This window comes from Charadrius vociferus, unplaced genomic scaffold (assembly GCF_000708025.1).
Source record: "Charadrius vociferus isolate BGI_N301 unplaced genomic scaffold, ASM70802v2 scaffold341, whole genome shotgun sequence".
NCBI classification, from domain to species: domain Eukaryota; kingdom Metazoa; phylum Chordata; class Aves; order Charadriiformes; family Charadriidae; genus Charadrius; species Charadrius vociferus.
This window is the reverse complement of record NW_009646847.1, coordinates 1,033,275-1,043,530: the sequence shown is the minus strand read 5'-3', so window position 1 is coordinate 1,043,530 and position 10,256 is coordinate 1,033,275. Positions and strand designations below refer to the sequence as shown.

The following is a 10,256-nucleotide window of genomic DNA, read 5'->3' as shown; positions in this document are numbered from 1 at the left end:
GCCGCTCCATCGGCTGGCGGGGACGAGCCCGGATGCCGAGGCCGGCGGGCTGGTCCTGCGGAAGCGGAGCGCCGCCGCCGAGCAGCACGTCTTCAAGGCACCGGCCCCACGGGCGTCCTTGCTGGGCCTGGATTTGTTAGCGGCCCAGAAGCGGCGGGAACGCGAGGAGGAGGCGTCCGGTGGAAAGCGGTCCCGGGTCTCCTCTTACAAGGATTGGGAAGAGGGCCATGACGAGGCAGGCAGCCCTGAGGAGGAGGATGAGGAGGAGATCGATCGGAGCAGCCGGAGCACTCGCAAGGACAGGTGGGGTCTGTGTGGGGGTTCCAGTGCTGGCACAGGGCACTTCGCAGCCATTGGGTCCCTACCAGGGGAAATGAGTGTGAGCATGGGGTATGAGCGCTGTCAGTGTCTGTGGGGGCTGCACCCTGTAACAGGCAGGGCTGTAACCTCCTGTGTGGTGGGGAGATCTGGAGATCTCGGAGGAGGAGGACCATGGGGCACCTCTGTAGATCTGAGTAGGTCTGGGAAAAGCTCTTTTACTGGTGCACTCCCTGAGGCATTATGGGTAGGGGTGCATTTAGATGCTGTTAGGCCTGCAGGCACAAGCCATCCTAATCGTGACACTGTCTGCTTCCTGATGCCTGGCAGCAGTGGCCTGCTCAGAAGTGCATGTGTCTGAGAGCATCAGCAGACTTGGTGGGCTGTTAGCAAAGGTTGGAGAAAGCACTTTTAACCATAAAGTTCTGCTTCTAAAACTAGAACTTCTAGTTCTAAAAATAGAGTTGTATGAGACAAGTGAAAGGCCAGCTATTTCTCAGCACTTTTGAGTTTTTCTCATCTCTGCTCTGTTTTTCCAGGCATTACCGTTCTGTCCACGTGGAAACACCTTCCTACACAGGGGGTGTCAGCGAGGAGTTTTGGGAACGCAGCCGGCAGCGGGAAAGGGAGCGTCGGGAACATGGTGTCTTTGCCTCCTCCAAGGAGGAGAAGGAACGAAAGAAGGAACGCAGTAGGGATCGGGACCATGATCGCAAACGGGACCGTGGTAACTGCTCAAAGACCTTTGTGACTCTTCCTGCTTAGGGTTTGGGCTTGTTCATCAGCCTGTTTGTAGTCTTTAGCTAACGTTCATGGTGTTTTCTGAAGCAGATTTGGGAAGCCTCTTTGTGCACTGAGCACCTGATCTTACTTTCTTTTTGCAGAGGAGCGGGATAGAAGTCGTCACAGCAGCAGATCAGAAAGAGATGGCTCATCGGAGCGGAGCAGCAGGAGGAGCGAACCGGAGAGTCCCAGACATCGGCCTAAAGGTAGGAGTGGGACCTGGTAGAGTTCTTGTGTGAGATCTAGCAGGAAGGGGTTTGTTCTTTTTTTTTTTTTGTTTTCTGCTGGTTTTGTCAGGACAAGTGTGGGTAGAAAAGCCCGTACCTTTTAATGTTTGTGGTTAGGGTAAGCATAAAACTCATAGTTCGATGTGGGTCTAAGAGCAATCTGGGAGCAGTCTGTCAGCTCTGTGTGTGTAAAAATCTGGCTGATCTCTGCACAGTGGGGTCTGTTCTGGATCTGTGTGATAGAAATGTGGTCCTTTTGCAATTTTCCTTGGAATCGCTGGGTCAGCTCCTTAGAGGGAGGGCATGTTTCTTGCTAGAAGATGTAAGGGGGCTCCAGGTGCCTGGGGTCACTGTTTGAACATCAGTTGTCAAACCCCATCTCCTCTGCTAGATGCAGCCACGCCGTCTCGCTCCAGCTGGGAGGAAGATGATAGTGGCTACAGCAGTGCCCGCCGCTCACAGTGGGAATCTCCCTCACCCACACCATCATATCGAGACTCAGAGCGTAGCCACCGGTCATCATCACTGCGGGACACGGACCGGAGAGACCGGGACAGGTATCAGTGCCTGGGACTACAGCTATGAGCGTTGGGCTGCAGAAAGGGGAGGGCGTGTGTAAGAGTTGTGCCTGGCTGTGGGCACCAATTCCTCCCTCATGCTGTTTTTTCAGGTCTGTGAGGAGCAGGTACTCGGATAAGACGCCATTGCCCACCCCGTCATACAAATACAATGAGTGGGCTGATGACCGGAGACACCTGGGGGCCACGCCACGGCTGTCCAGAGGGAGAGGTGAGGAGCTTGGGCTGAGCTGCCTAGGCTGGGCAGTGGGGCAATCCCCTTGCCCTTCAAAGTGCAACGTCGGGCTCTAGGATTTCCTCTGGAACGGCCGCACTGACTAGCTCACCTTCTCCAGGGCGGCATGCAGACGGGGAGGAGGGCATTGCCTTTGAGACGGAGGAGGAGCGGCAGCAGTGGGAAGATGATCAGCGGGTGAGAGTCCGAAGGCGGGCGAGGAGTGGGATGCCCAGCAGATGGTGGGCTCAGGGCGACTGGGCTGGGCGGCCAGGCCGTGAGCGGCGGGAGGGCTCGGCCCACGGAGCTCAGAGCCGCACCTTTTCCCTCCCAGCAAGCTGACCGGGACTGGTACATGATGGATGAGGGCTATGATGAGTTTCACAACCCCTTGGCCTACTCCTCTGAGGAGTACGTGAAGAAGCGGGAGCAGCACTTGCACAAGCAGAGGCAGAAGCGCATCTCGGCACAGCGGCGGCAGATCAATGAGGTAGGGGCAAGATGTGGGGTCAGCTGCTCTGAACATGTGGGCCCTGCTTGTTTTGCTGCCCCTTGAGAGACTCACTTGCTGGCAGCGAAGGCTGAGCCCTTGTTCTCAGATGGAGAAGGACAGTGTGTCCTGACCCAGGCTGAATGAGGGCTCACAACGAAACTGTTAAGTTCCCCTGGAAAGTGCAGCCCTGCATGGGGCAGAATTCGCAATCAGAGTGACTGCAGTGGATCACAGTGTCCAGGGCAGCAGAAATGCAGAGCGCTATGCTCCTCCTATCCTGGGGTGTGAGTTATATTACTGGCGTTGTCTGCTGTTGGACCAGTGGACGCTGGGGGCTGCTCCCCTCAGCACGTGAGCAGGATTATGTCCAGGCTTCCTGGTGTATTCTAAGTATGGCAGGGGCCTTGTTGACAATGTCTGTCCTGCAGTTACTTGGAGACAGTCCTGTTGGCCATGTGCTTCCTGTGGCCACTTTGTGTTTCCTGTATCCTGCTGCTTCCAGTTACTGTTTGTCCCTTAGTACTTACTTTCAGGGTCCCTAGGCTGGAACCATCAGTTTCATCCTGTTGGCAGTGCCTGGCCCAGACCTAAGCTCAGTGTTCTGGTCTGATCTCTTGGGCTTTCTGTGGGGCTTCTGTGTGTTTTCTGATAGGTTGTTTCCTGCAGGATAATGAGCGCTGGGAGACGAATCGCATGCTGACCAGTGGTGTGGTTCATCGGATTGAAGTGGACGAAGATTTTGAGGAGGATAACTCTGCTAAAGTGCACCTGTTGGTGCACAATCTAGTGCCCCCTTTCCTAGATGGAAGAATTGTCTTCACCAAGCAGGTAGGGACTGTGGCTGAAGGCGCTGATGGCAGGGAGCCCCGCAAGTGTGAGCTCTCTGTACTGAAGCAATACCTCTTTCCTCTAGCCAGAGCCAGTCATCCCTGTCAAGGATGCCACCTCAGATTTGGCCATCATAGCCCGGAAAGGCAGCCAATTGGTGCGCAAGCACAGGGAGCAAAAGGAGCGTAAAAGGGTATGCTGTGACCTTTTGGCCTACTACCCCACTGTACACATGCTATGTAGTGTCTCATAGCCTTTGTTTGGACTTTGCAGAATACAGGCTTTGGCAGCAATGACAATAAGGAGTTCATTTTTTTGTGACGTGATATATCTTGGCAGCCCAGCTCATTGCATTGTCTCATAAGCAGCTGCTGTGATGTGATTTCCTCAGGTGCCGCCTGGGACATGAATCACTGTGCACTTGTGCAGAGGAGTCTGATCCAAAGGACGTTGGGATCATGGGAGAAGAGAGCAGGTGGAAGAATGCAAGGTAGCTTAGGGACAGTCGGCAGTCAGTATGGCAGCAAGATGTATCTTGTCTCAGTAGAAGAGCTGAGAGGAGGTATGCATTAAGGTAGCATATTAGTTTTTGGAGTTGATTTCTAGGGACTTTTTCTAAAGCTTATGCGATAGCTGTGGGGAAAGCACAGATGTGTTGCTTGTAAATTGAAACTGAGTTGGATTTGTGCTGTGTATACTACGAGCAGAATGGAGGTGGAAGTTAAACTGATATCAGAGGCAAGAGCAAATAGCAAGGTGGGAGAGAGGCCTGTGAGCACCTTTCAAGAGCTGGAAGATTATCTCTCGTTCAGATTTGTGTAGGTTTAAGTTCAGATTTAATGGAAAGGTCAGCAGCTGGAACCATTTTCCTAGGAGGTGGTTGGTCATCCTGTGCCTGAAGTTTCTGTATCCAGACAAGTGTCTAAAAGCTCTGCTCCAGTTCACTTGGAGAGTGGGACTTGGTGTAGGAATGGGGTGTGTGGCATTGTAGCGTTGGCAAATTGTGGGGCTAATATTCTTTCCTAGTTTTATGAGTAGGATTGGAGAAGAATGATTTGTCAGTGCTTGCTGTGGCAAAGTTATGCTGCTCTCTGTCCTTCCAGGCTCAGCATAAGCACTGGGAGCTGGCAGGCACAAAACTGGGAGACATTATGGGGATCAAGAAAGAAGAGGAGAAGGATGAGATGGTGACAGAAGATGGCAAAGTGGATTACAAGTAGGAGCTTGCTTTGTATTACTCCTGCTTAGCCAGTGATGGGGGCTGTAGGCATAGCAAAGCGCATGGAGAGGTAGTTTCAGGACTTCTGGTGTTTCCTTAGGACTGAGCAGAAGTTTGCTGAACACATGAAGGAAAAAAGTGAAGCCAGCAGTGAGTTCGCCAAGAAAAAATCAATCCTGGAGCAGCGACAGTATCTGCCCATCTTTGCTGTGCAGCAGGAGCTGCTCTCCATCCTCAGGTATGGCTGCTAGGGAGCTGGTTGTTGAGCATCCCCGGGGCATTGGCTTACATCTCAGGAGCCCAAGTGAGAAATTCTCCTAGATCCATGGCCTGTTTGGAAGCTGTACCCTCATGAAGCAAAGCCCATTGCTTTGTGTGGTTGGTGGCAGCTCTCCTGCCTGAGTAGGGTGACACTTGTGTGGCCAGCCAGGGCTGTGAATGCAAAAGCCCTTCTTTGTGGTGTATGAAGGAATACTTTTTCCCTTTCTTCAGAGACAACAGCATCGTAATTGTGGTGGGGGAGACAGGGAGTGGGAAGACGACACAGTTGACACAGTACCTCCATGAAGATGGCTACACAGACTATGGCATGATTGGCTGCACCCAGCCCCGCAGAGTGGCGGCCATGTCAGTTGCCAAGCGGGTCAGTGAAGAGATGGGGGTGCGCCTGGGAGAGGAGGTGAGTCTGGCAGTGGGTGCAGGGGTGAAGCCTGATGACAGTGAGTGCATGGGGCTGTTGGAAGACTTACTGGTATCTCTGTCCTCCCAGGTGGGCTATGCCATCCGCTTTGAGGACTGCACGTCTGAGAAAACGGTGATCAAATACATGACAGATGGGATCCTTCTTCGTGAGTCACTGCGAGAGGCTGACCTGGACAACTACAGTGCTATCATCATGGATGAGGCACATGAGCGCTCACTCAATACTGACGTGCTCTTTGGCCTGCTTCGGGAGGTATGTGTGAGCTTCGACTAGTGGAGAGCAGCACAGGGCACGTGAGCTGGTATTAAAGCAGAGTATTGGCAGGGACAGCTCTTCTTTACTAGGTCTGGGAGAGGGAAGCAGAGCAGCCACATCTCTGCACTTCCTGCTCCAACATCCTGGTCTCTGGTTCTGGGGCATTAAATCTCTCCTAGTGCCTAAATGCTGCCAGAGGCTTGCTGGCTAACTCTCAGGAAGTCTAGATACAGAGATCTTTGCTGGCTTAAGGTTTCCTGGACTGAGGTTGGCGTGTCTTTTTAACTGCACAGATGTCTGTGTTCCCTGGCATTAGTGGCCAGTGCCTCTTAGAGTACAGCAGAAGTTTTGTCCTGTGCTGTTGTCTCCGCAGCCTGCAGCCATGCAGAAATACCCCTTCCTTATTGTTCCTTTCATCTGTTTTTTTAGGTGGTGGCCCGACGCTCAGATCTGAAGCTTGTTGTCACCTCGGCCACCATGGATGCAGATAAGTTTGCCTCCTTCTTTGGGAACGTTCCTATTTTCCACATTCCTGGACGCACTTTCCCTGTTGATATTCTTTTCAGCAAGGTATGGTCAACATTGCAGAGGGAAGTTCTGTTGTGACGGGAGGGGGTTCTGACTTGGGTGTACAGTACTCTGTGGTGGACAGGAAGGATTAAGGAGGAGTAGCCATGCTACGATATGATAGAGTCTTGCACACAGGACAGGGCAGGTGAGATTATTGGCATCTGTAACCTGAGCTGTGCCTTTCAGACCCCACAAGAGGATTATGTGGAGGCTGCAGTGAAACAAGCCCTGCAGGTCCATTTGTCTGGTGCTCCTGGGGACATCCTTGTCTTCATGCCTGGACAGGAAGACATAGAGGTGAGCTGGAAGGGCAGGCACTGTCCTACCCCCTTGTTATTTTAATCTTAAGTTTACACCCCTCTTTGTGTCTAGGTGACCTCGGAGCAAATTGTGGAGCACCTTGAGGAGCTGGAGAAGGCGCCTGCTCTTGCTGTACTGCCTATCTATTCTCAGCTACCGTCAGACTTGCAGGCCAAGATCTTCCAGAAGGTGCTGATGTGTGCTCTGTGATAGGAGTGGGGACAGGGGAAAATAGCGCAGGGAAAACTATTGAGCATGAGTAAGAAGTTCAGATGTGCCTTTTGCATTGCATGTGGAGGGTGAGAGAAAGCGTGTGTCCCCCTCAGCTTCCCAAGAGTCACCCCTTTCCTTCTGGGTTCTGTGTTGCTGCTATGTGCTCTTCCTCAGTGGTGCAGGGATTTGACTGATGTGCAGTATGCTTGCAGGCTCCGGATGGGGTTAGGAAGTGCATTGTTGCCACTAACATAGCAGAGACCTCACTGACAGTGGACGGCATCATGTTTGTGATTGACTCTGGCTACTGCAAGTTGAAGGTAAGCCAAGAATTCCCACACTGTTACATCTGTGATCTCTGGGGTTGGATTGAGGGAGTTCTGTGGTAGTGACCCAGACTCCCTTTTACTTCAGTCTGTTCTTCTCATGCCCTACAGGTTTTCAACCCCCGTATAGGCATGGATGCGCTGCAGATCTACCCCATCAGTCAAGCCAATGCCAATCAGAGGGCAGGCCGAGCTGGCCGAACAGGCCCAGGCCACTGCTTCAGGTAGGCATGTCACTGGTGTTCCTGTTGTATCTGCAGCTCGGCATCAGGTTATATATATTTTTTTCTCACTGGAGCTGTTCATTCTCTTGAACTTCTTGGGGGGATGAAGGCAGTAGGCAGGCCTTGAGGCCCTCTCTTTTGGAGCCAGTTCCTCTGCAGAGGAAAGGATATGCTCCAGTTTCTTCCCTTGCCCATCTTCACTCGTGGCTGTTCTGTCCTTGATACTGTCAGGATAACAGCCAAGCCAAAGGCAGCTTTCTCAAGGCTTTGCTTTGAGACTGGTCTGTGCCCAGGGAAGAACTGTGCCTGAGAGGGGTCCCTGGAGCCCAGGTACTCTTATGTGCTGGGGACGTCACACTTTGGCCAGGGTAGAGGTTCCTCCCTAGCGTCCCACTGAGTCACCTGGCTGAGTGCAGAGTTGCTGCCCCATGCCATGCCTGGCATGCTCTTGGCATCTGTTCCCCAGGCTCTACACCCAGAGTGCCTACAAGAATGAGCTGCTGACAACCACGGTGCCCGAGATCCAGCGCACCAACCTTGCCAACGTAGTGCTTTTGCTGAAGTCCCTGGGTGTGCAGGACCTGCTGCAGTTCCACTTCATGGATCCACCCCCTGAAGACAACATGCTGAACTCCATGTACCAGCTGTGGATCCTGGGGGCCTTGGATAACACAGGTATCGGCCGACGGGGTAAGCTCTCAGCCCGTGGGACTGAGACCTGCCCAGCTGCTGATCCCTATGCTGTTCCTACAGGTGGTCTGACCTCAACAGGACGTCTCATGGTGGAGTTCCCACTGGATCCTGCACTCTCCAAAATGCTCATTGTCTCCTGTGACATGGGTTGCAGCTCTGAGATCTTGCTCATCGTCTCCATGTTGTCTGTGCCTGCCATCTTTTATCGTCCTAAGGTACCTGTTTGCTCTTTCAGCAGTTTGGGGCCTTCCCCTGACCTTTGACTAATCCGTGTTCTTTGCTTACCCTTCAGGGCCGAGAGGAAGAGAGTGACCAAGTGCGGGAGAAATTTGCTGTTCCAGAGAGTGATCACTTGACTTATCTGAATGTTTACCTGCAGTGGAAGAACAACAGCTATTCTACACTGTGGTGCAACCAGCACTTCATCCATGCCAAGGCCATGCGGAAGGTGAGGCTGTGGCAATGAGGTTGGGGGTGGGAGCCTTACACAGGAGAAGGATCTGACTGCCACACACCTTTGCAGGTGCGGGAGGTGCGTGCCCAGCTCAAGGACATTATGGTGCAGCAGCGGATGAGCTTAGCGTCCTGTGGTACCGACTGGGATGTTGTCAGGAAGTGCATTTGTGCTGCCTATTTCCATCAAGCTGCAAAGCTGAAGGTGAGAGGTGTCTCTGCTTGTCCTGGGGCTGAGAGGCACTGTCTGGGAACAGGTGGGCTAACCACACTTCTCTTTGCAGGGCATTGGGGAGTATGTGAACATCCGCACAGGCATGCCCTGCCACCTGCACCCCACGAGCTCCCTGTTTGGCATGGGCTACACACCAGACTACATTGTGTATCATGAGTTGGTCATGACCACCAAGGTGAGCTTGAGCTGAGGGCTAGCAAGAAGGGTGAGGAGTGCTCCGAGGGAGATGAGATGAGGGCTTTGCTGTGATACTAGGATCTATCAGAAGGGCCGTTCTCAGCCTTTCTCATCTATACCGACTGGGCATGTCTGTCACTTGCAGAGTCCTGTTTGTCCGTTTCCCAGTATTTTTTTCCTGGCCTGTGTGGGACATGTTTGAACCTCTTTGCAGTCTCACCAAGTCCAGCCCATAGCAGCTTCTGAGGCCAGGTGGAATTGTCTGGAAGGGGTATAGTCCCAACCTGAAAAGTGCCATGAGCAAATGAGGGAGGGAGGGAGCTGCCATGGCTCTAGAAATGGTGCCCAGGCCCTGAGAGTGCCATCCTGCTACCCTGGTCTTCCCTTTTGTCCCTGCAGGAATACATGCAGTGTGTCACTGCTGTGGATGGAGAGTGGCTGGCAGAGCTGGGCCCTATGTTCTACAGTATCAAACATGCTGGCAGGTCGCGCCAGGTGAGTCTCCTGTCCGGGGTGAACTGGCAGACAGCAGGCCCACTGTATGCCTGTTCTAGTGCAGTGTGTGTGTTTTGACATGGAGAGACCAGGCCTGTGGGCCAGCAGAGGACTCTGGCAGCTGGCCAGCCCTCTGCCTGTCCCTGACCTGCTACTGCATTGCTCCAGGAGAACCGCCGCCGTGCCAAGGAGGAAGTGTCTGCCATGGAGGAAGAGATGGCTTTGGCTGAGGAGCAGCTGCGTGCCCGTCGGGAGGAGCAGGAGCGCCGTAACCCACTGGGCAGTGCAAGGTAGGTGCTGGCCCTGCCTGGCCATGGGTTGCCTACTTAAGAGCAGGAGTAGTGAGCTGTGTGGAGGATCCCAACTTCCCCATGGGTATGCTGGTGCAGGGAAAGGTTGCATATTCCACTAACCACCCTTGTCCTCTCCTGGCAGATCCACTAAAATCTACACCCCTGGGCGGAAGGAGCAGGGGGAGCCCCTGACGCCACGACGCACCCCAGCCCGCTTTGGACTCTAAGGAGGCAGCGCCCATTGCTTTGAGGCTTAAAGACTTCCAGGAGCAGCTGAGCCTTAGGAGAGTGCCGAGCTCCTCTGATCACTGTACTCTGTGATGTGCTCTGCAGCTTGTGGCCCAGGAAGGCTTTGGTTGCTTGGCACTAATTTTGCTACAGAACAGAAATAATTTTATTTGTTTAAAGGTTGTCAGTCTAATTCTTACTTTGTTTTGCGCTGCTTCTTGTCCTGGAGGTGAGTGTTGGGTGGAGGCAGCCCTGCAGAATCGTGCAGGGCTGGTACTGTCAAGTTGTTGCCCTGTAGAGGCTGGGACAAGGCACAGAATTACGCTGACCTAGAGGGCAAAGACAACCTGTCCCCAGCCCCATAGTACTGCCAAGGCAGCTCTCCCGCAGCCCGTGCCCTGGGCAGGCAGCTGGTGCCCCGCTGTCCCTGT

The 10,256-nt window shown here is 53.4% G+C and overlaps 1 protein-coding gene across 1 annotated transcript; it reads left to right on the top strand.

The window, feature by feature from the left end:
* The first annotated feature begins 3,506 nt into the window (after positions 1-3,506).
* Positions 3,507-10,016, top strand: DHX38 (DEAH (Asp-Glu-Ala-His) box polypeptide 38). The gene is made up of 18 exons (XM_009894039.1): positions 3,507-3,634; positions 4,545-4,657; positions 4,761-4,898; positions 5,153-5,339; positions 5,430-5,615; positions 6,048-6,188; positions 6,375-6,485; positions 6,561-6,677; positions 6,914-7,021; positions 7,139-7,251; positions 7,718-7,926; positions 8,005-8,159; positions 8,237-8,392; positions 8,468-8,602; positions 8,682-8,807; positions 9,209-9,304; positions 9,473-9,594; positions 9,740-10,016. Exons 2-18 carry the CDS (start codon positions 4,593-4,595, stop codon positions 9,822-9,824), a joined length of 2,250 nt encoding a protein of 749 aa, XP_009892341.1. The 5' UTR covers positions 3,507-3,634; positions 4,545-4,592; the 3' UTR covers positions 9,825-10,016.
* Positions 10,017-10,256: the final 240 nt, after the last annotated feature.